This window comes from Penicillium expansum, assembly GCF_000769745.1.
Source record: "Penicillium expansum strain MD-8 chromosome Unknown contig143, whole genome shotgun sequence".
Taxonomy (NCBI): Eukaryota; Fungi; Ascomycota; class Eurotiomycetes; order Eurotiales; family Aspergillaceae; genus Penicillium; species Penicillium expansum.
Genome location: NW_015971170.1, coordinates 68990 through 96379, shown reverse-complemented (window position 1 = coordinate 96379; position 27390 = coordinate 68990). Strand labels below are relative to the sequence as shown.

The following is a 27390-nucleotide window of genomic DNA, read 5'->3' as shown; positions in this document are numbered from 1 at the left end:
GTGTCTGCTTGCTCTGACATTCAAGACAAAGCCGACGTTGAATTTGGGTTTTTAAAGCTTCTTGCCGCATTTCGCTAGTCTCCACACAATATCGAGACCTACGAGCTCGTGGTTGTGGCAATCACCGAAATTTGACGCCACAGTTATGGGCCTAGCATCTAAAATAAAAAAATAGACTCCGAGCAATGCTTTGGATTAAGGATTACCAATAAGAGACGGGGTGTCCAGCAATGCACTTTTTACGAGTGCGCTAGAGTTAAATTAGTGAAGCAAGAGACTAGTCCTAAATATACATGCACCGTCTACTCAATAAAATTTCAAACTTCGTTGTCTTTGCCTAGGTGGAATAATTTAGAGGGAATCATTGTAGCAAAATGGCGATTTGAAATAAAGGGAATTGTGTAGGACACCTTAATTCCTCTGTAGCTACACTTGTCAAAGACGGGGTTCATTCATTCCCCGCTTTTTGTTCCTGAGTAGTGCTGATGGTGCTGATGGTCCGGACGAAGGGAAGTGTAAATCAAAGCAAAAGCCGGGGTGCGGGAGCGGAGCCGCAACCCCAGAAAGCGAGAAACATCGGGCCGGCCTTTCTCGATTTGTGCATGCTTTCCCCGCGCTCTGCACCCCCGAGAAATGTGGCCACCCGGGTCCTTCCCAATAGCTATATAAGAGTGCCTGTACGATCTCTCATTCTACTATTTCTCACATTCAGTTACATCTCTCTCACCAAGTGTCTCTTTTATTTCAACCATGGCATTTTTCCAAACTGTCGAGACCCCCGCACTCACATATGAGCAGCCTTTGGGACTGTAAGTTGGCCCGAACAACAAAAAACTTTAATTCTTAACGGCAATGATCTGACAAAACTGATAAGGTTCATCAACAATGAATTTGTCAAGGGTGTGGCAGGGAGGACCTTTGAGACAATCAATCCCCACAACGAGAAGCCTATTGTAGCCGTTCACGAAGGCACAGCGGAGGATGTCGACATTGCCGTGAAAGCTGCTCGCACTGCACTGAACGGGGAGTGGAAACAAATCACGCCGTCCGAACGTGGTCGTCTCCTTACTCGTCTGGCAGACTTCCTAGAACGTGACATTGAAACGCTGGCCGCTATTGAAGCCCTTGACAATGGCAAGGGAGTTACAATGGCCAAAGGCGACGTTAACGCCTCTGCCGGATGCCTGCGCTACTATGGTGGCTGGGCCGACAAGATTTACGGACAAACAATTGACACTGATACCAATAGCTTGACCTACACGCGCCACGAACCGGTGGGCGTCTGTGGCCAAATTATTCCGTGGAACTTCCCGCTCTTGATGTTTGCTTGGAAGATTGGCCCTGCTCTTGCCACAGGAAATACAATTGTTATGAAAACCGCCGAACAAACGCCCCTTTCAGCGCTCTATGTGGCTAAACTTATCAAAGAAGCGGGATTCCCCGCTGGAGTGGTCAATGTTATTTCAGGATTTGGAAGAACTGCCGGCGCGGCGATCGCCTCTCACATGGATATTGACAAGGTTGCTTTCACTGGGTCAACTCTGGTCGGACGGCACATCATGAAAGCCGCCGCCGACAGTAACTTGAAGAAAGTCACTCTCGAACTGGGTGGCAAGTCGCCGAACATCATTCTCCCCGATGCAAACCTAGAGGACGCAATTGAATGGGTGAATCTGGGCATCTTCTTCAATCACGGGCAGTGCTGCTGTGCAGGTTCTCGCATTCTTGTTCATGAAGCTGTCTATGATAAATTCCTAGAGCTTTTCAAGAAGCGAGCAGAGCAAAACAAGGTCGGAGACCCGTTCAGCACCGAAACCTTCCAGGGACCTCAGGTATCACAGATCCAATATGACCGGGTCATGGGTTACATTCAGGATGGAAAGGGTGCGGGTGCTACGGTGGTCACTGGTGGCGATCGTCATGGCAGCGAAGGATACTACATCCAACCCACGATTTTTGCTGATGTCACTGAGCACATGACAATTGTGAAAGAGGAGATCTTTGGACCTGTATGCACAGTGCAAAAGGTCCACAGTGAGGAGGAGGCTATTAGAGTGGCCAATAACACAAACTACGGTAAGTCTCGCGCGATTTCACATTTCATCTGCTTCCCATAGTCTGACAATCGATGAAAAATAGGCTTAGCCGCAGCTGTCCACACCACGAACATCAACACTGCCATCAGAGTTTCCAACGCCGTCAAAGCTGGGTGAGTTAATTGAAAAGCAAAGCGGGTCTCCGGAATATGCTGACGTATTTTTTGCAACAGAACCGTGTGGGTCAACAACTACAACACACTTCACTACCAGATGCCTTTTGGTGGTTTCAAGGAATCTGGAATTGGCCGAGAGCTTGGATCATACGCCCTCGAGAACTACACCGAGGTGAAGACAGTCCGCGTGCACCTTCAGTCGTAAGCTTCAGATCGCTGGAAGAGATGATTTGCACTTCTGTTTTATGCTTTCCATTTGTACATACCATAGGGAATTACCTCGATATATTCAGTGCACTAAATGTGGAAATTTCAATTTCTGACGGATTTTACTAAAAAATAGCTGGTTTAGACGTTCTAGTGGACGGCACTAGAGTTAGCCAAGCACATGAATCAATTGCTTGGATAGCTTATTCATTACGTTGGGTTGAGGGGAAATCAAATCATCAAGTCCGTGGGGGGATATCCTACCCCTTACTGGAGAATCAAGATCCCTCCCTTCCCTACCACATTCCATTTGTCGATCATATTGAAGATCAATCTGAGGTGAGATTGTGGCGGTTACCCCGTGACCACTTGCAGCGGGAGGCTTTTTATGATTGGCTCGGGTTCCGATGGACCATCCTCCGGTCCGCTTCGGGATTCGGGGCGCGTCATCCTAAAAATGCGCCGAATTGTGTCATGTAACACTACCCCTGGATATACATGCTCTGGAATTTTTTTCGTTCGTTGCCATTATTTCGTAAAATAGCATACCGGGCAGTATTTTTTCTAAGCTAGTATGTCATCAAGCTCAATGGCTGAGGCAGAGTCCATTTATAGTTCCACTGGACCGAAGATGACTCGTGTCGACCTGTGGACGGATGAATGCGCTAGCTTCTCCACTTTTACCCCACTCAAACTCACTCCGCACTCCGCAAGGTTCACGTGTTCCCCCAGAAAATTATGAAATATCCTGGTATGAAGAACGTTCCGTGCTTCTTCTGCATATTGGGGTGACACAACAACCTCCCTCCCACCAGGTACAACCGACCCCCAATAATCTATGACATAGCTTAGCATGGAAGACTCTCGCCGACGTCAGCTTCATAGCTGTGATCCATGTCGCAAGGGCAAAAGAGGCTGCGACGCGCCTGTTCGTTAACATATCTCTGTGTTACCAACGCCGGAAACACCGGATGCTAATTTTCATACCTAGAAAGAACGACAAAAGAGCGCATTTAGTTCTTGCTCCAACTGCACACGATGGAAAAAGGAGTGCACATTCAACTGGATCTCCTCAAAGCGCGTGGACTCGAGAGGGAGTCGAAAACGAATCAAGACCGGCACCGCGAGCGTAGCGATCATAGGGTCTAATGACGAAGCTCCCGACGAGATACTACGCGCTGCACAAACACATCCTACCAATGCCGGAGAATTGCTTAGCCCCCCTGAAACCTTAGATTACACCTTCTCCTCATCCTCATCGCACCCACAAAATCACTTTATCGAGTCATTCCAAAATCTCAACTCAACCACCGACCAATCCCAATCATTTCCTTGGACGATGGACATACCATACGATTTGCAAGTCAACAGCTCAAATCAACTTGCATCTCCAGACTCCTCCGTGGAATCCGACGCCCCGACTGAGTTTTTTGATTTGGCACCAAACTCTATCGAGAGCACATATGGATCATTACCACAGCATGGATATGCATCCACCACTCAGATGATATCAACGGTTCCGGCGTGGAAACAGACTCGATACAAACATTTATCAGAGGCTGCCTCTGACGGAAGCTTAAATCCAGAACAACAATGGAGCTTCTGCATCGCTTCTGAAAATACAGCCAAGCAAAGTGCTCGTGCGACGATGTCACGGAATCTGGTTCGCATATACCATGACAGCATGGAGAATGCTTTGTCATGTTGGTTGACTGAGCACAACTGCCCGTACAGTGACACAATCAGTCAAGTGGTTCCTAATCGAGAGATGAAGGCGTGGGGTCCAAATTGGTCAAACAGAATGTGTATCAGGGTCTGTCAGTTGGATCGTGTATCATCCTCAATACGCGGCAGAGCATTAAGTGCGGAAGAAGATACGAAGGCGGCTCGAGCGCTTCATCTAGCGATTATGTCGTTTGCATCGCAGTGGACTCAGCATGCACAGAAGGGCACAGGCGCGACAGTTCCCTCGGCAATCGACCATGACGAGAGATCGATCCGAGAGAAAGTTTGGAACGAGGCAAGGCAGGCTTTGGAGCATTCGAGCCACATTCCGTCTTTTCGTATCGCATTCGCGAACATCATTTTCTCTTTGACGCAAAGTCCGCTAGATAAAACGCAGGAAGTCAGCTTGGGTGAGCTTTTGGAGAATGATCGTGCGCCAATATTTCTAGAGACCGCCAACCGCCAAATTTTCACATTCCGGCACAAGTTCACAAGATTGCAGCGAGAGGCTGCTCCCAAAGTGAGAGAGCTTGGGAGGAGGTCTATAGACCCAACAATAACGAACGTTCGGGAAATGCCACAGCTTTCAGAGGCTCCGCAACTTGATCCACTTCTGACTAGCCATGAACACCGCACTACGCTAGATCTCATGTTTTGGCTAGGCGTTATGTTTGATACCCTAAGTTCTGCAATGTATCAGCGTCCTTTAGTAGTGTCGGATGAGGACAGCCAAATCGCATCGGCCTCCCCGCGAATAGCTGAGTCCGAAGATCAAATTGATCTCGATCACTGGAATATGACAAGAAGCAAGACACGTGGGAAACAGGATGTGTGGGGTGATTTATTCCTTCGTTCTTCAATCGAACGCCAGGGATCGAGCCAAGACCAGCCGAGATGGCCGTGCTCCTACGAAGAAGCCGCATCTGTACTGTCGGAAGCGACTCCTGTCAAAGTCCTGCTCTACCGTCGAGTGACACAGCTCCAAACTTTGGTTTACCGAGGTGCAAGTCCTGATAATATTGAAAACGTTATCCAGAAAACCCTCGCGGTCTGCCAACACTGGGATTCCACATACCAGAGTTTCATGGTCGATTGTGTCAACAATCATGAACTGCTTCCTTCTCGCATACAGTCGTGGTACGTCATTCTCGACGGCCACTGGCACCTCGCTGTGATGCTTTTGGCGGATGTGCTAGAAAGCATTGACAAATGCGCGCTTGGCTCTGATGTTGCACGTGAAGCTCGGAAAACGACACACTTGGTTGCTACACTTCGAACCAATAATGCGTTGGCAGTCGGCGGACTTGCCCGAGCTTCAATTCAAGGTCAGGACTCGTTCATGAACCCTCACTTCCATGATTCTCTCAGTGAAGTGGCCTTCCTAGTTGAACCGTGGACGGCCGTACTGGTCCATTGCTTTGCCAAGGCAGGATATATTTTGCTTGAATGTTTTGATACTTCCGGAGATCAAAATATATATACGGAGTGCTTAAGGCAGAACTGCGAGTTCTTGATCCGTGCGCTTCAATACCTCGGAAGAAAGTCCGACATGGCTTTTTTGGTGGCTCGGAGTTTGTCAAGGTCTTTGGAAGCAAAGCTTGCCTTGGCATAATGAGAGAATCGATTGGGTAGCAGCTATGTTTTAGTGGCTTTTGATTACCGACATTTTCGTCCTGGGACCAGAGAAGAACGAGCACCAACGCAAGCGTGGCGTAAGGGCATTGGGCGGTTGGTGTCAGACACTGAGAGTGGAGTAGACGTGGGTTGACATATATTTCATGTGCACGATTATACCCCGAGCAGTGCTCGCCGATTCTCTTGAGGGTCGCATTCAGTTTTAAGGGAAAATTTGTTTTCACAGATACCCCGGCCGAAGGAGGTTGCGTGGAACACTTACCACCTAATACTTCCTTGTCGCCACCTGGAGGAACGATATCATGATATGCATCTATAGGCAAATTTCAATCATAAAATGTCAGAAAAAATCAGAAAAAATTATTTGTTACCAAGAAATAGGCCAGTAAGTAAGATCGTGGGATCAACGTATTCCTTCGCTTACAAGACTTACTTCCGACGCCCAGAGACAGGCGATTGCTATACGGCTGTTGGGAGTGTTGATTTCTGCCTATTAGCGTCTGCATTTGTTGGGCTTCTGTTGTCACTGAATTTTCTGACCTGCATGCACGTATGCGGTGTGATAATGCGGCCAAGATTCCACTAGCAAGAAGTACAATCCCCAGATCTATCGAATGTGAGTTGGAGGTTAGACGGAATAAGTTTCGTAAGGCACCTGAGAATCCTAGACCAGACTTTTACGCTTATGCTATATAATGGTTCATGTATGTATCCCCGTCGCTTCTCGCTCTCTCGAGATTTGCACATATTACCCATCATAGCCCGGACGATACCACAACCTCCCCGCCATGGATGAAGTCAAAGGCTACAAGAAGCCAACTCATGGCGTCTTTTACTTTTTACTTCATACCAGACGCATGGGTTCCGTACGCCGAGCTCATGCGTCTCGACCGGCAGTCAGGGTTCTGGGCCTTTTACTGGCACTACTTGATAGGACTCGGTTTTGCCATCAATATCCCACCACTCTCCAGCGAGATTGATCTGAAAGCCCTTGTGCTCCTGGCAGCCCATTTGGGACTATGGGCTACCGTCTTCCGCGGCATTACCTGCACATGGAACGACAACATAGATCAGGACTTTGATCGCCAGGTCGCTCGCTGCCGACTGAGACCCATCCCACGGGGTGCTGTCACAACGGTTCAGGCGCATTTTTTCACTGCCGTACAGATTGCCGTTGGAGCCTCCATCTTGTACCCGTTTGGAAATTTGACGTTGATTCACGCCACCGTAAACTTCGTCCTCTTGTTCATCTACCCCTTCCTCAAGCGCTGCACAAATTACCCCCAAGTCGAGCTGGGATTTGGGCTATCTTATGCTATATTTTTGGCAAGCGCAATGGTCGGGAAAGATCCGTTGACCCCTCTGTTGGACTCGTCGTTGGATCTCTCCGCCCGTGTGCTCAAAGTCATCAAAGCGCCATTGGCTCAGTCAGCGGCTAGTTTATACGTCGCTGGAATTATCTGGACTGTTATCTTTGACACAATTTACGCTCATCAAGATTACCTCGATGACTTAAAAGCTGGCGTCAAAGGACTCGCTGTACGCTTGGGAAGAAAGGGAACAAAACCCGCCTGCTACACAGCGACTGCCGTGCAGCTCTTCTTTCTAGTGTTGGCAGGCCAACTAGCAGGGTTTGGCACACCGTACTATGCTATATCGTGTGGCGTAACTGCTCTTCTGTTAGCACGGATGATTTGGGTCGTCGATTTGGAAGATAGCAACAGTTGCGCTTGGGCGTTTGGTCCTGGAAGTGGTTACGTTGGCACGGCAATATGCACTGGGCTTGTGGTCGACTTCTTTTCGAAGAAGTACGGATACTGACTGATCAGGCCAGGGATTCAGTCGCTTGTGGGTCTAAACTTAGAGTCGGGGCGGTACAGGAATCAATTTCTATCTGGCTGAAATTCAGCTTACTTTCCTTTGGGACTATAGAGGGAATGAACATGGTGCTGCGCCACGAAGAGTCTAAGCCCGAGATCTCCCATTGAGTGCGCATTTTCCTATTCATTGTTATATGGCTTATCAGTAAAAAGGTCTAGCGTGCATGGGTGCACAACCCTGCACGGAAACGCCGAGCTTGATAGACAACGAACAAAGACTTCAATGGTCCAAACACCGCCCTTTCATCCCATCCTATTATTACGCCGTTAGCATATCGATAATATGATCTCCCTCTTTGCTGCCCCTTTTATATCAAACCAATGGAACTATAAAATTCTCGACTAGTTATCGCGTCTTTCACACACAGGGGCCATTTACTCAATATGGGTGTTCACGTTGTCACCGGAGTGTCCAGGGGAATTGGAGTGGGCCTACCTTTTAAGGCCTCGCACACCATGCTTAGCTAACCTAGCCTAGTTCGAGTTCTTCAAACAGATCTCAGAAGACCAAGAGAACCTGGTTGTTGGTCTCGTCCGCGACAAAGCTGCAACCGAGAAGAAGATAGCGACAGAGCTAGGCAACCGTCCTAATGTTCACATCCTTCATGGTGATATCACCAAGTACACCACCCTGAAGCAAGCCGCTGACGACACGACCGAGATTATTGGCGAGCGCGGCATTGACTACCTGGTCGCCAACGGAGCTTTAGTGCCCCTACTTGGACACCTATGGACCCATCGGCGCATTTTAGGTCTACTTCCTGCTGGCTACAATCCGGGCTAGTCTGTGGTTAACGCTGTGTGGTCAACAGGAGTGATAAGCCCGAGGAGCTCGAGGTTGTTTCATCGTAGCTATCACAAACAAATGTCGTCGGCAATATCCACCTCTTCCACCTCTTCCTCCCTCTTCTCCTAAAGGGCAAGATTAAAAAGGTCATTAAAATTTCCACCGGTCTGGCCGACCTCGACTTGACCAACGATGGCGAGGTAGAGATTGGTACTTTATGCGCTGCCTCTAAGGCGGCCATGAACGTTATTGTGGCTAAGTTCAACGCCCAATACAAGAAGGATGGTGTGCTTTTGGTGAGTATTAGCCTGGGTGTGCTAGAGGTGGGCCGCTACGTGGATTGTACGTATTCCTTCTGCCCTCAAGATTGCAGCATCTAGAAAATTTATTAATGTATAACAACAGGGACTCCGGAAGAGCTCCAAGCCTTGGCGGGATTTGTAGGCAAGATTGTAACTTATGCGCCTCACTTCAAGGGCCCAGTGACTCCGGAAGAATCCGTCCGACAAGTCAGGTCAACCTGGGAGAAGGCTAGCATCGAGGGTGGATTTGGTGGTGCGTTTGTCTCGCATCTTGGAAACAAGCAGTGGGTATAAGGCTTTCACAGGTTGCACTAAAATAGATGTAGACACAATAATTTTACAATTTGTGATAACATTAATGTCAGCTTGCTGAGAAGTCTTGTAAAACGACAATCAAGACTCGGGCCATGAAGATGCTCACGGAGATATGCTCGAGCTGCCGATGAATCATGGCATATACTCTATGGTCCAGTCCACGCTGTACGGTTTAGCCAGTCTTCAAAGCTGCTAGCACGAACACCGAGATCTTCCCAAGAAGGATCTTCCGCCGGATCAAGGGCACCATAGCAAATCTTGTCATCGGGCATGATTGAAGCCCATTCCATCATTTGCCGAATGTCTTCTCTGAATCCAGGCCCGACCGCTTCCGATGCCATATCAGCCCACTCATCCAAGGTGGTCGGCGAATAAATTGCCTGTTGACCAGTGACGCGTGTGAAAATAGTTGCAAAATCTTGCATGCGAATCTTGGGACCAGCAACAACATAGTTTTTATTTTTCGTTTTTGAAATTCCGAGGGCAAAAACCCCTAGAGGGCTGTTAGCTTTCGGTCGTACGCTTCGTTTGCCAAGCTATATAAATGCTAATCCTGGAGCCCCACAAGTCGACGGCGAGGGTAATAGAAAGGCGGTTGATTTTAGACAAAAGAATAACCTACTTGCTGCAAAGACACCCATGTCATATGCCGGATCTAGCCACTCGACAAACTTGTCCCCGGGGATCGGTGGACAGAAACGGACGACCCCGTTTTCGCGACGAGAATACTGGCGCCGTTTAAGGTTCGTGAGAAAGAACGCTGTTAGGTGGTTCAAATGTTAGCTGCGTTGTAAAGGCTGCTGTGTCTTGGGGATGGGACAACCTGGAAGAAGACAAGTGACAGCAGATAAGTCACGCTTTGCCCATTGTTCAATTATATACTTGTTATCCATGTGGAATAGTTTCTGGAAGCGGCCGTTTGTAGCTTGCTTCATATCAGGCAAGCTGCTGAAAACGAAGTGTTGCACCTGACAGAGCTTTGCAGCAGATATGATATTCAAACCAGCTTGAAGTTCGTGGTTCATCTCTTCTTCCTTTTCAATCCTCCTGGGAGCATGTTCGCTAGTAACCCCAAACACGCCGTATGCCCCCGAAAAGGCATTTTCAAGGCTCTCGGCATTATAAACATCGCCTGTGACGAGACTGAGACGCTCATCTGGGGTTTGATAATCTTCCAGCAATTGTCTAGCACGAGCAGATTTGATATCCCGTGTAACGGCACGGACGAGATATTTTTCCAAGCCAGGCTCGCGAAGAACGCATTCAACCACACCTCTGCCTTGATTACCCGTAGATCCTAGGATGACGATCGTTCGAGGCTGCTCTTCTGGCCGCATATTGAATATCGAAAGTCGGAGGATCAATCGAGGACTTGTTTGGGGAACTCAAATGCCTCATGATTCAAAAGCATGAGACCTCTCATGCCTGAGCTTATATAGAATCCCATTTTCGATTCTTGACAAATGCAAGAAGCATGTCTCCGAAGAGCGAAGAGAGCTCCACCAGTAGTGTTGTGCGTCGGCCCAATTATTGAGCCGATGCACGGTAATGGTGAATTTGCTGACATAATCTACAGGGTTAACTAATCTAATTCAGTAGGCCTCCGCAAAGCCCAACCCGCCCCAACCCACTAATGGGCTGGGTTTTGGGTCCGGTCCTTAGGCCCACTGGTGGCTATAGGCCCGGGGTGAAGGCCCACTGTGCTTTAAGCCGGGGCCTAATAGGGCCCAATGAGCACCAAACAATCAAATATTCCAAAAAAGGGACGTTTTTCAGTTGCCTTATGTCTAGACCCTGTTTTTAGCCCTTGTTTTGAGGTAAAATTTTAATGTTCTATTTGATCCGTAATTGATAAGTAGTTAAGCTTATGTTTCATGCTTATAAACACGAGAAACGCGATACTTATATATTACAGAAGTTTACTTAGAAAGTTGTAATATACCGACATGAATCTAAAATATATATCTTGTCAAAACATCAATATTAACCGTTTTCGCGCTATCGACCTCTACCGATTAGATTTTGTTTAAAATTGGAATATATACTTATATAGCTATATCTTACTATTACAAATTCCTAAAATTTAAATCGTATATAATGAGTATAGGCTAGTTTTACTATTTTTTTGGAATACTACTGTGACATGGGTTCGACCGGCAAACCTCTGCTGCCAAGCATCTATCGTTACTGCTCCATCAATCGGCAGTCGTGGAGAGAGATGATATTGTGAACAAAGAGAGTGTTTCATTTATTGTCATGACTGCATCGCATTATTCATCGATTGGGACAAACCTCAGCATCAGCTTCCGCCCACGCGGTAGCGAAATAAACGCGTAATCCTGCTCGATTCCCTCGTCATCTACAATAACTGTCGTGTAATTTGAATACACAGCTGCCATGACCAGTTTGATTTCTGTACCATTAGTCTCTTCTTCAAAGGCCATACACGGGAGACGTACCTTGCAATGCGAAATTACTCCCCAGGCACATGCGTCCACCGCTCCCGAACGGCCAGAACAGCCGCCTCATGTCATGGATCTTATCACCTGGTTCAAGCCATCGTCGTGGCAGCCATTCCAGCGGGCGCGGGTAGACGTCGCTAATGCGGTGGAGGGAGTAGGCGGTTGAACTGACCCTCACGCCGCCCGGAATGTTGTCGTACCCGTGCAGGGAAGTTCCTTTCTCTGTGGTGGGGGTGACACGGGGGAGTTGGGCTGGAGCTGGGGAGTGAACACGGAGGGTCTCGCGGACGATAGCGTCCAGCAGTGGAAGGTAGTCGATCGCGGAGGGAGACGGAAGGGGCTTATCTCCGTCTGTATCTGGGTATTGGAGAGACGGAGATAAGGTGAGTAGTTCCTTCCGCAGCTCAACCTGAAGCTCCGGATGCTGAGACAGTTCCCACATCATGTACGTGAAGGTGATACCTGACGTTTCGTGACCTGCAACCAGATGATCCAACAGCTCGGACGCAATTGCTAGGTTCAGTGGACGCGGATCGTGTTCTTTCTGGGTGAGGAGGCTCTGGCACAGTTGGTCATAGACGACTGGGTTCGTGGATGGTAGCTCCTCCTCATAACTGAAGATGTCCTGCTTTTTAGACGCCTCTACCCGGTCACAGAAACTCAAGCACCACGCCTCAATGAATCCCATATACCGGTCATCCCGACTCAAATACTTGAACCGCTCATATTCCTCCAACCAGATTTTCCACTCGGGAATATTAAACAAATATCTCGACCCTTGTCTTAATCCAAACAAGAAAGAGGAAGTAAAGTCCATCCCAACAGCCTGAAACAGCGGGAGCACATTCAACACCTCTCCACCCTCCCCGGCCTTCTTGAGAATTGGCATAAGCCTATCCCAGAGCATAACCTTCGAGATACCACGCATATCACTAGATTCTTGGAGGAATGACTTCGAGTAGGTCTTGCTCAGCATGCGCTTCTGATGTGCGTGTGGGGCATTGTGGGTCATGCCGACCAGGTTTTCGGTGTTGAAATTGACGAAGACCTCGTTGTAGAATGCATGTTTCTCAAATGCGCCCGTATATATTATTCTCAGGCCATGGAGGGAGTTGACACTCAACTCCTTGGGACCGAGACGAACGATGGGGCCGTGTTTTTGGTGCAGGGCGTAGATGGTGAGGACTTCCGTGCCTGTGCTGCGCTTGCGGTCGATCCAGCGGCTGGAGAGTGGAGATGTGAGATGGCCATTGGGGATGGAAGATAGCGGAGAGAGGAGGTAGGGGTTTATGACATGGTGATATATGAGGTAGGAGGTGAGGATGAGAAGGGCGATGGGAACGAGGGGGGTCATGATATTGCGTGAGGGTAAAGAAGAACAAATAACATGCCAATTAGAGAACGGGTGTTTCAATTCATAGTCAGTCATAATCATTCTTTGTTCTCATGCAAGGAGTCCCCCGCCAAAGCAATGTGTTGCATGATATTCGTATGGGCTAGGATCGAGAGAGCCAATCATCTTGAGCCGGAAAGAAGCTATGGAATAACCCATACACTGTATGGAGAGCTCCGTTGAAAGAAATTCTTGAGTCTTGGCATGTTCATTAACCTGATGTTCCGAATACAACCCTCCCGATTTACCGGACGCAATGTGTGTCCGTGTGTCCGTGTGTGCGTGGACGACAAGGGGCCGGGGCAGGGGTCCCATGGGCCCAGGTGCCCGCAGTGGATCCGCTTAATCAGCATATCAACGCTCCACCGGCAGTCACCTTCCAAGCTTGGAATATGTTGTATACTCCATACAGCTAAATCCGGTGGATTTCTAATTGCCAGTTAGTAAATTAAGACTTGGAGATATTTTTTAGTTTTGGAAATTTGTATTAGATGTGGGAGGTTAAGCCCCATAATTTCAGCTTGGATTCTTACAGACTAACCCTAACCTGGTGGGGGTTGGCGCCCTTAACTATATGACATATGTTGTTTGAGACAGACCAACAAACAATGAATTGCAGTGAAATAGCCCAAACCAAAGTAATTTCCACATTAAGGGGTTCCAAATTGCCCGAGGTTGAGTGCACTTCGTATCTTGTACTCCGTAGCACCCTGGCCGTCGACACAATTTTCAATACCCACTCCTGGCGTGGCAATATCAACCACAGTGGAGCCACAGTCAACACGAAGCATCCCTAGTTCACACTAACCTGCAGGATGCTGCAACCATGCTTTAGTCTCGCTACGGAGTTTTACTGTTTCAGTTGCCAAGAACACGAATTCTACTAGAGGCGACCTGCTCCACTGTCGGCCAGATGCGCTGGGTGGATTCCACGAGGGCCGGAGAATATTCTAACGATTGACATCCTGCCTTTATACAAAGTACAGATGCGACCTACCGTTACCCCTGTCTCTTACACTAATTCTTTATCCTCTTGGTACTCTTTGCTTTCTATATGTCAATATGTCCTGGGATAAAGATCCTCCAACAGTAACCATGAGCCTAGCCGACGAAGCCCCATCTAGAGGCCGCGTCGCCGCCAAATGGCGTGGCACCCAGGCCGACCAGGCCGATATGAGCGCTCTGGGGAGAGAGCAGGTCTTGCGTGTACGTCACAGAGGATTATGTGGCTGACACATGTGTGCTGACCATGCAGCGTAACTTCCGGTTCATCTCCATTGTAGGATTTGGCTGCACGCTGATCGCCACGTGGGAGGTTGTTTTAACGTATGCCATCCATCCCCACTTCTTGATTCGATGACTGACTGTCTAGTCTGCTCGCACAAGGCTTGACTGATGGAGGAACGGCCGGGCTGATCTGGGGGTTTGTCATCGTCGCTTTTGGGTTCCTTCTAGTGTTCTTGAGCTTGGCTGAGATGGCATCTATGTGAGTCTACACCATCGAGACCTTGTATCCATTCTGACTCCTCAGGGCTCCCACCTCGGGCGGACAATACCATTGGGTTTCGGAGTTTGCCCCTCCCAGTTGCCAGAAATTCCTCAGCTACATCACCGGTGAGTTCTCCTGCCCCATCTTTCTATCTAATTAAGCTAACTTTGTAGGCTGGCTGTGCGCGATGGGCTGGCAATGTGCTATTGTGTCTATCGCTTACCTTGCTGGAACTATCATCCAAGGCCTAATGGTGCTGAACAACCCGGACTATGACTCCAAGCGGTGGCACGGCACCCTACTGGTGATCGCCATTACCTTATTTTCGATCATATTCAACACTTTCCTAGCCAAGCGGCTACCCTTCGTGGAGGTGTTGATTCTGATTCTGCATGTGTGCGGTCTGTTCGCCATCATAATCCCTCTATGGGTCCTTGGCCCCCGCCGCAGCGCGAAGCAGGTGTTTACCGAATTCAATAACGGTGGCGAATGGAACAGCGACGGGACTGCCACGCTGGTCGGGTTCTCAACCACCATCACGGCCCTGATTGGATATGATTGCGCGGTTCATATGTGTAGGTCTCCCTCTAACATTGACGAACTTGGCTAATAGCATGTAGCGGAGGAGATCAAGGATGCGTCTGAGACCCTGCCAAAGGCGATGATTACCTCTGTCTGCCTCAATGCCGCCTTCGGTTTCCTCATGTTGGTAACGGTCTGCTTCACGCTAGGCGATATTGATGACATCCTGGCCACTCCAACAGGGTACCCGTTTATGCAGGTGTTCTACAACGCGACGGAGAGTCTGCCGGGAACGAACACCATGACTGCCATTCTGGTGTTGACGCTAACGGCGAGCACAATCACAGAAGTAGCAACGGCGTCCCGCCAATTATGGTCCTTTGCGCGTGATCGCGGCCTTCCTTTCTCCGAATTCTTCGGATATGTACGTCATCCCCCTTTTCTCCCTGTTTAACAACACTAACAGCATTAGGTAAACCCCAACTGGAACATCCCCTTGAATGCTGTGATGGTCTCGCTGGTAGTGACAATCTTGTTGTCGCTCATCAACATCGGCTCCACAACCGCGCTTCTTGCCATCGTCACCCTGACCATCGGCGCAATGATGTCCTCGTACATCATCACGATTGGATGTGTGCTCCTCAAGCGTATCAGAGGTGAACCCCTCCCACCACACAAATGGACGCTCGGCCAGTATGGCATGGCAATCAACATTGGGGCCCTGTGCTTCCTATGTCCTGTATTCGTGTTTGCCTTCTTCCCGTTAACATCGAGGGTGGATGCGGAGACTATGAACTGGTGCGCAGTGATGTATGGGGGGATTCTGATCATTGCGGTGGTGTATTATGTGTTTCGGGGACGCCACCATTACATCCCGCCCGTGGCGCTGGTGAGGCGAGAGATGTAACATCTACCCACTTCTATAATTGTTATGTCATAGAGAGAGGGGGAAGTAATTTGGTATAATTATATTTAGAACAAATCACATACTCGGACGATAATAACCCATAGTGTTGGGTGTAACATCGTAAAGTTGAGGGTATAGTGGAGCGCTTGGGAAGAAAGAACCACAGCGGTAGTTGGTCAACACAGCATCCCGACATATCGGTGAACCTTCGTCTCGTCAGAAGTTTGTTGAAATTCTCTTCAACTGGATATATTCAGAAGAAAAAGTTAATTAAGGGGTCAACACTCTTCTAAAGGCTACATATTACCTAACAAGCAAAGCTAAAGAGAAGAAAGGTCTTGGCATTAGTATGTATGTGCCTTGTGGATCTGAAACGAGGTAGTGTGCATTGCATAGATATGACCTTGTACGCCGGGTCTTTCCGGCATGGCATCACCGAGTTAGGGATACCCTACTCCGTACTCTCGACATATTACACAATATACATTGTGTTCATAAGGTGGTGTTCAAAAGGTGGTTTTCATAAGCCTGGTTTATTTATTTTATTAGATATCAAGCTCGTGGTGTGGTAGTGGCGATACTTTGAGCGGAAGTGTTCCAAGGTTTCGGCCCCCATGCGGCCCCACATAGCAAACTCTATCAGGCTGATCATGGATGTATATCTAGGCACATGTAGAAAATTCCCGAGCTCGTCCGGTTGGCCTTGCCATCCCCCCTGATTGGCCACTAGTGATCCGGTTGGGGCCGCATTTTGATGATAAATCATTCAATTTATTAAATATAAAGGGGGCGGAGGGGCAGCTCGGTGGAGATACTCTAAACGGAAAGCTTTTGGCCCCAACACGGCCCTATATACCCACACACCTCGGCATGTTGGCTATCAGGAGGATCGAAATCCGCTAATAAAATAGCCCAATCAAAACTTAATCTATCATGTTGCGTTGAATCAGGTTCCAGCCTGGAATACTAGAAAAATTGACTAGCTCGATCTTACTCGATTGGGAACAAGCACCTGTGAACCTGTTTTATATCACCTCTACAGCGGTATATCCTCTGTTATTAGGGCACTATTAGAATACATAAGGGACTCAGAGAGTTTAGCTTTCTAGTTTTTATCAAACGATGTTGGAATTTTGGGTCTCTGTGAATTGAAATTTTCTTTCGAGTCTACCCGACCTACTTTGTACTAGTCCTAAGGATGCCATCCTTGCTAGATCCCTCCACTTGAAACTTGAATTACCGGAGCTACCTGGCCACGATCCATGCAGTTGGCATCATGATCGTTGGTTGATGTGATTTTCCACTTCCTTTTAAAGAATTATCTGTGCGATACTTCAAACCCACAGACCACGATTCGGTCTCCGTGCGGTAATGGCCATCAAAGTGCCCCCTGGCCAGTCGCCGCCTTTCGAGACTATAGACAACAAGCATCATGGCGGTATCATTATTGTCACCGCTGCTATATGCCTGATGATCTCGCTGGTCTGTCTGCTCATACGGGTGTATGTGCGGATATTCCTCAATCCACCATGGGGCTCCGATGATATCATCCTGATGGGTGCGACGGTACGCAAGGAGAAGAAATTGACCTCCCCTGTCCACGAGGCTGACGGGATAGATATGCGGCATTGCGGAGTCGATCATCATATTTCATGCCGCGAGCATCGGCTTCGGGACAGACATATCTCTACTGGCCCAGAAGGGCGTTGATCGCATACAAAATGTATTCATTACCCAAAGCCTCTACCAAATTCAATGCAAGAGAATAACTGAGAACTTAGTCCCTCCTCGCCGCCGATATACTGTATCTCTTAACTCTATATCTCTCGAAATGCTGCGTGGTCGCCATCTACTTGCGCCTGACGCCCCGCAGACGTGACAAGAACATCCTCTGGGCGGCCTTTGGGCTCATCACAGTGTGGCTTATCATGTCTGTGCTAGTGATTGCAGTGAACTGTGAGGGAAACAAACCGTGGGTTGTACCTGGCGAGCAGTGCTATAACCTGGTATGTCTATAATTGCGGAAGGGCCACCGCAACCCGAATATACAGAGGTGGAAAGGGATATACTAACGGTGACAAGTTTTCCCGCTGGCAAGCAACCACCGCTCTTGACATCTCGACTGAAATTTTACTATTCACCTTTTGTATTGCCCTAGTTTGGGGTCTGCAGATGCACATGTCACATAAAATCGTGATCTTGGTATGCTTCGCGGCGAGACTACCGTAAGTTGTTGCACTTCCTTCTCAAATGCTCATCCCAGCCCCCATTACATGACACTAACACAAATTTCAATAATAGATTAATTATATTTTCCGCGCTCCACCTCTCCGCCCTCAAAGAATACGTAACTACAGAAAACCCCACCTTCAGCGCAGTCCGCCACACGGTCTTTACCCAGGTCCACCTCAACTACGCCCTGATAGCATGCACAGCCTTCTGCCTGCGCCCCTTCATGAACGCCCTCACAACTCACTACGGCACAGCCGGCGACTCTAACCTCGGCAGTAGCAGCGGCTACAGCTACGGGTATGGGTCCAGAGGACGGGGGAATACAGACCCTTACACATCGGGGCGGTCGCGGGATTACGAGATGGCGGCTGTCAAGGGACGCCCTGGGAGACGGACGAGTGGTATGTTCAAGGAGAGGCCAGATGTGTGTGATGGGGCGGAGAATGGGACTGTTGTTTGTGAGGCTGCGGGGCCGGCGCATTCGAGGGAAACGAGGTCCGAAGGGGATAGGGGTAGCATGCGCAGTGGGAGCGATGGGAGTACGAAAATGATCATTCGGAAGGATGTGGAGTATTCTGTTTCTGTGCATCCATAAATATTTTCCTTTGTTTAGATGAAATATACCGTCTTCATACCGCATGATCCGCGGTATAGTACCAGGCGATATTATAAACGTGAACGGGAGTTCGATATTAGTGAAAACTATTCATCCATCTCTGGCATTGAGAAATTAGAGTGGATGTGTTGTCCGTAGAATTACATAGCCAACGAAAAGTCTCCAAAGAAATCCTGCCAAGCGGTAGGAAAATAGAACAAATTGAGCCCTGGAAAGTCCCACTCGGAGACGAACTGCTCGGGGACAAACCACTGGAGATCTGCTTGAGCATCAAACAGCTCCCAGAAGGGTGAGGTAGCTGTAGGGCCCTCCGAGCTGGGTTGCTGTGTTTCCATCAATGCACGTCCATACTTCTCAATACTGACCTTCAATATCTGGAGATAAATGTTGCCGGCTCCTGACTGAGTTCCACTAGCACCAGCTTTACTCAACTCATCAACAAGTCGATTACCTTGTTCCAACAGCTCTTGATTCTCCCCATCACGCTCAGGAATGAGACGGGATAATTTGAGAAGCAGTAAGAAAGAGAATGCGCACTTCGCCCAGACAAAATCCATTGCATATTTCAACTTGGCGAGGTAGAAGTCTGGATCGACAATTATGAGGCGGAGATGTCGGCGGGCACTTGCTTTGGCTGTGAGTAGTATCATTCTTTCCGTTGTGGACATGGCACTTCGTCTGGGTTAACACAGGTACAAGCACATTAAATGAAGTAGATACATACGCCACGTTTTGAACGCCCATGGATCGTAGTGCTTTACAGTTAAGCATCATTTCTGCCCAGCATTTCTGTACTCGAAGGGCGACTAGTAGAGATGGCTTCTCTTCGGCGGCGGCAGCGCAACCGTCTTTGAATGATTAGCAAGTTTTAGCAGATTACGGTAATTAGTATCGCACCGATGATACGTAGCCAGTCACTACTCAGGGTTAGCAATTTTATTGACAAACGATAGAACTGAAAGCCTTACTCGAACCACAAGTCAAGCTCGATTTTCATGTCATGAACATAATCTGCGATGCTTTGCCCATCAAGCGATGTGTTTCCTCCTAGAGCATCGCCGACATTGGCTATAGAAATCAAATTAGGCATCTCATATGGATTCATAGAACGCGTCATACCTCTGAGGATGTTTAACTAACAGCAACATTAGTATTTGTTCCAGTGTATTTTGGGTATTCGACGTACCTCGACCTGTGAAAACAATCGTAAATCCAAAATTGTCGACGATGAATGGCCAAGTAAAACCCGACAACGGCGTGCGTTTCCTTTTAGCCGGATGCCAGGTGGCTTCCCTCCATCAACGCGAAATCTACATGATGTTTCATTGTTCATCAGCCTGGTGATCCCTTTAAAATAATGTTAAGGGCATCTTACATATGCTCGAGAACCAAAAGCCCGAACCAAGTCCGAGCGTTCCACATAAGAGCCCTCTCCTCTTCGAACATCTGATGTGGCAAGGCATAGGCCATATCTTCATTTTGAAGGGCAAGCCGCTGGATCAATTCATCAAAGGCCTCATGCAATTCTAGGTCAATGGCCATGCGGGTGGCAAACGATAAGATCAATGAACGTTCTGAAGAATAACAGGCAACTACGAGCATTGCTTGGACTGATTCCAGACAGTTCAATTCCTTGTTCTGGATTATAACGTTGATCCATTTTTTGAGTTCAGCGTGGAGAAGATCAGACATTGAACCACCGGATCCTAAAGAGAAATGGTCAGGACAATACCATTAGACAGAAACGCCGAGTAGATTTACTAGTCTCGACCATGCAACCAATCGTACATATTGCGTTGAGGAGAATACTGCTTCGAGATCGAATGGAATCGAAAGTATCATACTGAGGGTCGAAGATCGGGATGTACCTGTCCTGTATAATTCGCAAAGGATGAGTATTGCAAGAATGCCAGTGAAATATGATACGTACACATCCTGCAAAGAAGCTGGAATTGCTGCGGTTAGCGAAAATCACTAATCGCCCAACAATTATCTAATCACACATACGTATTGAAGTATGACACAGCACATTCAAGAGAGATGAGTTGTTTATCAATAAAGTCGGCTATCGGCTCATCTCGAATCTCAAACCCGGATCGCTTTCTCTTGGGTGGTCTTGCAATTATCTGGCTAGATGCGCAGAGAGGCCGAGCCGAAGTCTCATTTGGAGAGAGAGCTGGTATGGACCCCGGCATAGACCTTTGCTGACCATTTGCATAGCCAACCGAGTTTGTTAGAGGTATACTTGGAAATACGTCTTGGGGGTGATCCTGTGATCGAGGATAATGAGAGTCTGAGGAACCACAAGCGCTCTCGTGGTATACTTGCTGTTGCCGATCACGGAGATAGCTTGGGGAGTGTGTTGGTCGGGATTTTGGTGTGGGCTGCGAACGGCTCTGTTGAAGAAGCTCGCGCATTTCATCTAGCTGCTTGCGGAGATACTGAACCTCAGACTCGACGCCGTCGATCCGTCTGGGGTTGTTAGCCTTGGTTGATACCTGCATAAGATAGGCTCATACTCTGAGACGGGATCTTTCGGTGTTTCGAAGAACACGCATTGCTTTTCCAATTTTTGACATCTTATTTAAGCATTAGCTCCCAGGCTTGATTTGATGTAAGGGTGCAGTCGGAAGATATAACTCACCTTGTACATGGCTTCTCTCCATCACATTTTACCTTCAAACGATTAATTAAAACCCCCACAACATTCGGGTTTGGGGTAATTTAGCACAGACCTTCGACTGTCGACAAGCACTGCATGCTTTCTATGCATTAAAACATACATAGTTAGGGGTTGTCCGCTGTTGTAGGGTCACAGGTTCAATAGTGGCGTACCGGAATGCGCTTTTTCCCTGCTGGCGCTGGAATAAGGTGCACGGATTCATCCTCTATCACTGTGCTGTATGGACTAAAGTCAGGTCGGTCGGCCATTTAGAGCCAGCTGTTTTCTGTCTGTACTGATTTCGGGGTTGACGGGAAGGGGAAAACCTGGAGAAACGCGGGGTTCGGCTTTTTCTCCGACCGGCTATACAATCAGCCAGGTCCCACGCCGAACTAGTTTGGGAGAGGAAAAGCTACGTCTTTGGGGCATTTAGGGCGCTTTGTTGGTTTTCTTTTTGTACAAATTCAATTGTCAATAAATTATATTCCAGGCTACATTCGACTAATACAAAACAGCAACACAAGTCCTACATACTATAACACCTCTCAAACTCCTCAGCTTCTAAAAGACATAGACAAAATCCTCATTTTGCAAATCAGTCAGATCTTTCCAGGCATTGTCATCTCCTGTTTGTTGAGGGAGGTCTTCCTTGGTGTCATCGGAGACAGCTTGGATGATTTGCATCGACTGGTCTACAATCTTAGCGTCCTTTCCGAGAGCCACGCGCCTCTTCTCATGCTTCTTGTTCAGGAGGTACAGATATGCGGTGTTTGCCCTAAGCAGTCATAATTAGCAAAATTTAAATCAGTTAAAATTGGGCAAGACCTACCCAGTCAGACCTATCAACACACAGAACATCGCAAGGCTGGTCGCGCGTTAGATATTTCAAGTTCAAGAGCTTCTTTGTGCTTAAGAACTTACTTTGAAAGCAAACCACGACGGTAGAGCGGTGCTTCATTTGTAGTATAAAGATTCGGCCCAAGGACCTGGATCGGGGGAATGTTAGCAGGAACCCTGGTATGGGGGCTTAGAATGCTACATACATTACCAGCGCACTGCCCTACATACAGGATCGCGGTAGTAACCTTCTTTTTTGTCTCTCCAGCAGTATTTCCTGCAGACCACGAATATATCAATGGGGCTAGAGATGGTTAGTTGGGCTCAACTTCTGAACCTCAATAAAGCTTACTGATGGCTGGGTACACAGAGATCTAGATAAAAAGGGTTATTATTCTTCCCACAGTGGTATTCTCTCTCAATTTAATGCTCACAATATAGTATCCGGCAAGAAGAGGACCCTTGTGGGCATTGTCATGTGTAATCTGCAACAGCATCACGCAACCCGCGATAGGCGGGAGACAGAGCAATGCTAAGACTGGACCCTTCATTTTCCAAACGGTCGCTAGCCAAGCGCCTCCCATTGTGGCGACAAGCTGGACTGCACCGAAGGGAATGTTGAAAAGCATGGTATCATATTGACTGAGGCCGAAGGACTTGATAATCAAAGGCCCGAATGTAGTGATGCCGCCACTTGGGACACTAGAGATTGATTAGCAGTTCGAGTCTAGTACACTCGTTTTATCTAGGTCAACTCACGAAATTGAGAACATTAACGCAAACCAGAACCATGATTTGGGGTCAAGGAATGCTTCTTTTGCGTGGTCCCATTTCCACTCTTGGCTCTCGACGCCCTGCTGATTCATTCGCTGTCTTTCAATGGATAGCAGTTTGTCCTCCTCTCCGAGGAACTTGGCAGACACGGGGGAATCAGGCATGAAAAAACTTTGCAAGGCTATCTTAGTATAATGGGGGCAAAGGGGGACGGAGTTAAATCTTACGGAATGACGGCAGAGAACCCAACAGTAACTAGACCGAAAAAGAGGAAGATTATCTGGTCATTATTAGGTGATAATACCTCAACAGACAATCATATATTATAACTCACCTGGTAGGGTGCAAATGTAGAGGAACTGATGTGACCCAGTCCAAATGCAATCAAGCTTCCAAACTTTGCTTCGGTGTCAACTCAGGTGGTAAGAAAATGAGATGGGAGAAAACCCACCATATTCACGACTCCGTTCATCGCATACCAAGAACTCAATCTCACAGGTTGCTCACGACGCCGGTACCACATTTGAGTGACTGCAATGAAGGCCGGTGCTGGTGAAACCTATCGTTAGTAGGGACGGTAAGGTGTGATCAGGAGAAAACGAACCAATTCCAGCCTCAAAGATACCAAGGAAGATTCGACAAGCAAGCAGCTCTCCGAAGTTTGTAGCTGCAGTCATGCAAGTTAAAGCAATACCCCATAAGAGGCAGGACGCAGCCAGAAACTTTCCTAGGGGCACTTTAACCAGAAGGTAAGCGACCAGGGGCTGGAACACCAACTGAGCCAGATAGATCGAACCCCCTAGCCAGGAGTATTGTTGGCCATGGAGATGGGCTTTCTCGACAATTCCAAAGACCGAGGCATATGAGATTGTCGACTTGTCGAGTTGCTGGAGGAAGTAGATTCCGAGGAGAATGGGAAGCAGACGCAAATCGATCTTTCGAAGAACTTTGGCGTTGTTCTCGGGGGTCAGAATGCTCAAGTGCCCTGCCTCTTCGATGAGCTGCAAGGCCTGGTCTCCTTTGGGCTGAATTCCTGTGCCATTATCATGATGAGGCACAACCACTGACAGCTCGGGCTCAATACTCTCCACGAACTCCTCCTGCTGACCCTTTGGCTGTGACATGGCTAACCTCTCGCAGAGGAACAATGAGCAACAATAAAAGACCAAGTTAATATAGTAAGACAATCAATCAAGCAAAAAGGGAGAAGGAAAAAATAAAGCTTTAATCCATGGATATATAGAGTGTAGCATATATGCAGAACCCCGTGGGGAAGGAAGAGTATTACATTCCCCGGACAAGACAATCAAACCCGGAGTATCAGACCACAAACGGTAGAGATTTATCCTTTTTAGCCCTTAGCATGGTTGCCAATGAAAGTTTGTACAGTCCACGGGGTCAGTTGATCTGGAAACAAACGGCTGCTACACGCGGCCGACGTCGGACGTTTCGTCCAATCACTTCACCAAAACGACTACTGTGAGAGGGGCGATGGGAAGAAAAGGAGTTATGAGAAGTGCCCAGAGTCATTAGTATCGGATTTCGGAGAGAAAAACCGAGGGAAAAATTAGCGTAGGATCGACCATCTGGGGCCCCAGGATGTCTGTTGTGGGGAAAAACACAGCAAGTCGGAAGTTTGGGGCAGAATCAAGTTGGGACTGGTCGCGTGTGAAGTCGCGTCTTTTCGGTGATTATCCCCGATATCCGATTCTATACAGCTACAATGCATCACTGGAATCAGCGCGGGGTACACGAATATAGTGGGCCGAGGGGAGCTTGACAAGCATTCAAATATCCCCCAATGTCAGGGGATATCCTCGTATTCTCTCCAGTTCCTCTGAATCAATTGCATTGCCTTTTTAACATTCATCATGCCTCAAAAAGAAAGCTGCCCCAAGGGCTACTCGCAAGTGCCCCAGGACACCAATCAAGAAGCTTTCGTCCACATTAGAAGCAGCACAAAGAGCAAGAATGCCTTTGATTTCACCTTTGAGGCTGTGCGTCCCAACCTATTCCGAGCCACTTTCTCCTCCACAGAGCACCCTATCCCTCCCTATCCCAGCGTCACCAAGCCCGAGACAAACCTTCGGGGTGCCAATGTCTCTACCAAGGAGAGTGCCTCCTCCAAAACAATCGATGTCGCCGGTGTCACTGCTTCCGTAGATTGGGAATACACCCCTGTGGTGAAACTGTCATGGGCCGGCTCTGAGAAACCTCTACACGAGGATGTGCCGCTGCGGTCTTATGTCGCAGACGGCGAGGGTGTCGCCAACTACTCTGTGCATGACCGCGAGTGCCTCCATGTCGGGCTGGGCGAAAAGGCGGCTCCGATGGATTTGACTGGTCGTCAATTCCAACTCTCAGCCACCGACTCTTTCGGATATGACGTATACAACACCGACCCCCTCTACAAGCACATCCCCCTCTTGATCAAGGCTTCAGCAGAGGGATGTGTGGCCATCTTCTCGACCACCCATGGCCGCGGTCTATGGTCTGTAGGAGCCGAGATTGATGGCCTCTGGGGACACTTCAAGGTGTATCGCCAGGACTATGGTGGTCTTGAGCAATACTACATTGTTGGCAAGACCATCAAGGACGTTGTCCGCTCGTATGCTGAGCTGGTCGGATTCCCCATTCTGGTGCCCCGCTGGGCTTACGGCTATATCTCTGGTGGCTACAAGTACACCATGCTGGAAGAGCCGCAAAAGGCGCATTTGGCCCTTCTGGAGTTTGCCGAGAAGCTCAAGGAGCACGGTATTCCCTGCTCGGCACATCAAATGAGTTCGGGCTATTCAATTGCTGAGACGGAGCCCAAGGTTCGCAACGTTTTTACATGGAACCGGGAGCGCTTCCCGGATCCCCAGGACTGGATTGCCAAGATGCACCAGCACGGTATCAGGCTTCTCACCAACATCAAGCCTTTCCTGCTATCTTCTCACCCCGACTTCCAGAAGCTCGTTGATGCCGGTGGGTTCTTCAAGGATGCTGAAAAGGAGCCCGGGTACATGCGTCTGTGGAGTGCTGGCGGTGCCACTGGCGGCGACGGTGCGCACATTGACTTCACCTCAGCGGAGGCCTTCAAGTGGTGGTACGATGGCGTCCAGAGTCTCAAAAAGGTTGGCATTGACGGCATGTGGAACGACAACAACGAATACACCCTACCCGATGATGACTGGACCATGTCTCTCAATGAGCCTACCGTCGCCGACGCCGCAGCAAAGAAAGTAAAGAACTCCGTTGGTCTCTGGGGTCGTGCCCTCCACACCGAGTTGATGGGCAAGTCTTCTCACGATGCCCTGCAAGATATGGAACCCAAGCTGCGTCCCTTCGTTCTGACCCGCAGCGCCACTGCTGGAACTCTCCGCTATGCCGCATCTTCCTGGAGCGGCGATAATGTCACCAGCTGGGAAAACATGAAGGGCGCTAACGCCCTATCTCTTAACGCCGGCATGTCCCTTCTCCAATGCGAAGGCCATGACATCGGCGGATTCGAGGGCCCCCAGCCCTCCCCGGAGCTTCTCCTGCGCTGGATTCAACTCGGCTGCCACGCTCCCCGCTTCGCGATCAACTGCTTCAAGACTTCTCCCAAGGATTCTGATGTCGGTGACGTCATTGAGCCCTTCATGTACCCCGAGATCACGCCCCAGGTCCGCGCCGCCATTAAGCGTCGCTATGAAATGCTGCCCTACATCTACTCCCTCGGTCTGGAGAGCCACAAATTCGCAACACCTCCGCAGCGCTGGACCGGCTGGGGCTATGAATCTGATCCCGAGGTGTGGACTAAAACTCTCAAGGCAGGCGAGGACCAGTTCTGGTTCGGTGAGACCGTGCTCGTCGGAGGCGTCTACAAAACCGGTATCGACATCGCGAACATTTACCTGCCCCGCAAGACCGGCGTCTTCGACTATGGCTACGTCAACATGAACGCTCCGTACCAGTACCTCGCATCCGGGCAGTGGGCCGAGATCTCGTCGGAATGGAAGAAGAGCATTGCGCTAATCGCCCGTATCGGTGGTGCCATTCCCGTCGGTAAGAGCGTGCACACCCGTGTTCCTGGAGATGAGACTGCTGCATCAGTGGCTGTCCAGGAGATCGACAATTACCGTGGTGTAGAAGTCTTCCCGCCCAAGGGAACTTCGCACGGTACGGTCTTCGCTACGACTTGGTACGAAGATGATGGTATCTCAGTTCAACCTAGTACTGCAGCATACACTATTATTTACAGCTCTACTGAGGAGAAAGTACTTGTTAAGTTTGAGCGTGATGAAGCTGGCTTTACTCCCGCTTGGAAAGACTTGGACATTATTTTGCATAACGGGGATCAGCGCCGTGTTATCTCAAGTACTGGTGATGAAATTATTCTTAAGGGTGTAGACTCGCGTGGTCGTGTGGTGTATACTCTCAAGGCTTAGGTCATCGACTTTTGTATATAG

At 48.7% G+C, this 27390-nt stretch overlaps 10 protein-coding genes across 10 annotated transcripts; 6 read left to right on the top strand and 4 right to left on the bottom strand.

Annotated features, from left to right (window-relative positions):
- Window positions 1-750: 750 nt before the first annotated feature.
- Window positions 751-5756, top strand: PEX2_042560 (Aldehyde dehydrogenase, C-terminal; the record flags this gene model as incomplete). The annotated part of the gene is made up of 6 exons (XM_016741531.1): window positions 751-809; window positions 875-2076; window positions 2140-2209; window positions 2270-2413; window positions 3272-3347; window positions 3411-5756. The coding sequence occupies 6 exons, from the start codon at window positions 751-753 to the stop codon at window positions 5754-5756; spliced, it is 3897 nt and encodes a 1298-aa protein (XP_016603541.1).
- An 845-nt stretch (window positions 5757-6601) lies between these two features.
- On the top strand, window positions 6602-7600 carry PEX2_042550 (4-hydroxybenzoate octaprenyltransferase; the record flags this gene model as incomplete). Its single annotated transcript, XM_016741530.1, has 1 exon — window positions 6602-7600. The coding sequence occupies one exon, from the start codon at window positions 6602-6604 to the stop codon at window positions 7598-7600; it is 999 nt and encodes a 332-aa protein (XP_016603540.1).
- A 443-nt stretch (window positions 7601-8043) lies between these two features.
- Window positions 8044-9042, top strand: PEX2_042540 (Short-chain dehydrogenase/reductase SDR; the record flags this gene model as incomplete). The annotated part of the gene is made up of 4 exons (XM_016741529.1): window positions 8044-8085; window positions 8138-8368; window positions 8512-8788; window positions 8852-9042. The coding sequence occupies 4 exons, from the start codon at window positions 8044-8046 to the stop codon at window positions 9040-9042; spliced, it is 741 nt and encodes a 246-aa protein (XP_016603539.1).
- A 167-nt stretch (window positions 9043-9209) lies between these two features.
- On the bottom strand, window positions 9210-10400 carry PEX2_042530 (uncharacterized protein; the record flags this gene model as incomplete). The annotated part of the gene is made up of 3 exons (XM_016741528.1): window positions 9210-9556; window positions 9686-9823; window positions 9920-10400. 3 exons carry the CDS (start codon window positions 10398-10400, stop codon window positions 9210-9212), a joined length of 966 nt encoding a protein of 321 aa, XP_016603538.1.
- A 933-nt stretch (window positions 10401-11333) lies between these two features.
- PEX2_042520 (cytochrome P450) lies at window positions 11334-12879 on the bottom strand (the record flags this gene model as incomplete). The annotated part of the gene is made up of 2 exons (XM_016741527.1): window positions 11334-11476; window positions 11523-12879. 2 exons carry the CDS (start codon window positions 12877-12879, stop codon window positions 11334-11336), a joined length of 1500 nt encoding a protein of 499 aa, XP_016603537.1.
- A 1101-nt stretch (window positions 12880-13980) lies between these two features.
- Window positions 13981-15836, top strand: PEX2_042510 (Amino acid/polyamine transporter I; the record flags this gene model as incomplete). The annotated part of the gene is made up of 7 exons (XM_016741526.1): window positions 13981-14124; window positions 14174-14244; window positions 14291-14404; window positions 14450-14532; window positions 14581-14982; window positions 15028-15353; window positions 15402-15836. The coding sequence occupies 7 exons, from the start codon at window positions 13981-13983 to the stop codon at window positions 15834-15836; spliced, it is 1575 nt and encodes a 524-aa protein (XP_016603536.1).
- Window positions 15837-17207: 1371 nt separating this feature from the next.
- On the top strand, window positions 17208-18663 carry PEX2_042500 (uncharacterized protein; the record flags this gene model as incomplete). The annotated part of the gene is made up of 4 exons (XM_016741525.1): window positions 17208-17402; window positions 17618-17842; window positions 17919-18061; window positions 18138-18663. The coding sequence occupies 4 exons, from the start codon at window positions 17208-17210 to the stop codon at window positions 18661-18663; spliced, it is 1089 nt and encodes a 362-aa protein (XP_016603535.1).
- Window positions 18664-18824: 161 nt separating this feature from the next.
- PEX2_042490 (uncharacterized protein) lies at window positions 18825-20226 on the bottom strand (the record flags this gene model as incomplete). Its single annotated transcript, XM_016741524.1, has 7 exons — window positions 18825-19356; window positions 19409-19532; window positions 19582-19601; window positions 19653-19752; window positions 19804-19819; window positions 19871-19994; window positions 20060-20226. The coding sequence occupies 7 exons, from the start codon at window positions 20224-20226 to the stop codon at window positions 18825-18827; spliced, it is 1083 nt and encodes a 360-aa protein (XP_016603534.1).
- Window positions 20227-21907: 1681 nt separating this feature from the next.
- On the bottom strand, window positions 21908-24081 carry PEX2_042480 (uncharacterized protein; the record flags this gene model as incomplete). The annotated part of the gene is made up of 11 exons (XM_016741523.1): window positions 21908-22121; window positions 22176-22211; window positions 22268-22360; window positions 22415-22487; window positions 22536-22557; window positions 22618-22885; window positions 22943-23128; window positions 23185-23237; window positions 23292-23354; window positions 23409-23506; window positions 23562-24081. 11 exons carry the CDS (start codon window positions 24079-24081, stop codon window positions 21908-21910), a joined length of 1626 nt encoding a protein of 541 aa, XP_016603533.1.
- Window positions 24082-24828: 747 nt separating this feature from the next.
- On the top strand, window positions 24829-27369 carry PEX2_042470 (putative alpha-glucosidase; the record flags this gene model as incomplete). The annotated part of the gene is made up of 1 exon (XM_016741522.1): window positions 24829-27369. The coding sequence occupies one exon, from the start codon at window positions 24829-24831 to the stop codon at window positions 27367-27369; it is 2541 nt and encodes an 846-aa protein (XP_016603532.1).
- Window positions 27370-27390: the final 21 nt, after the last annotated feature.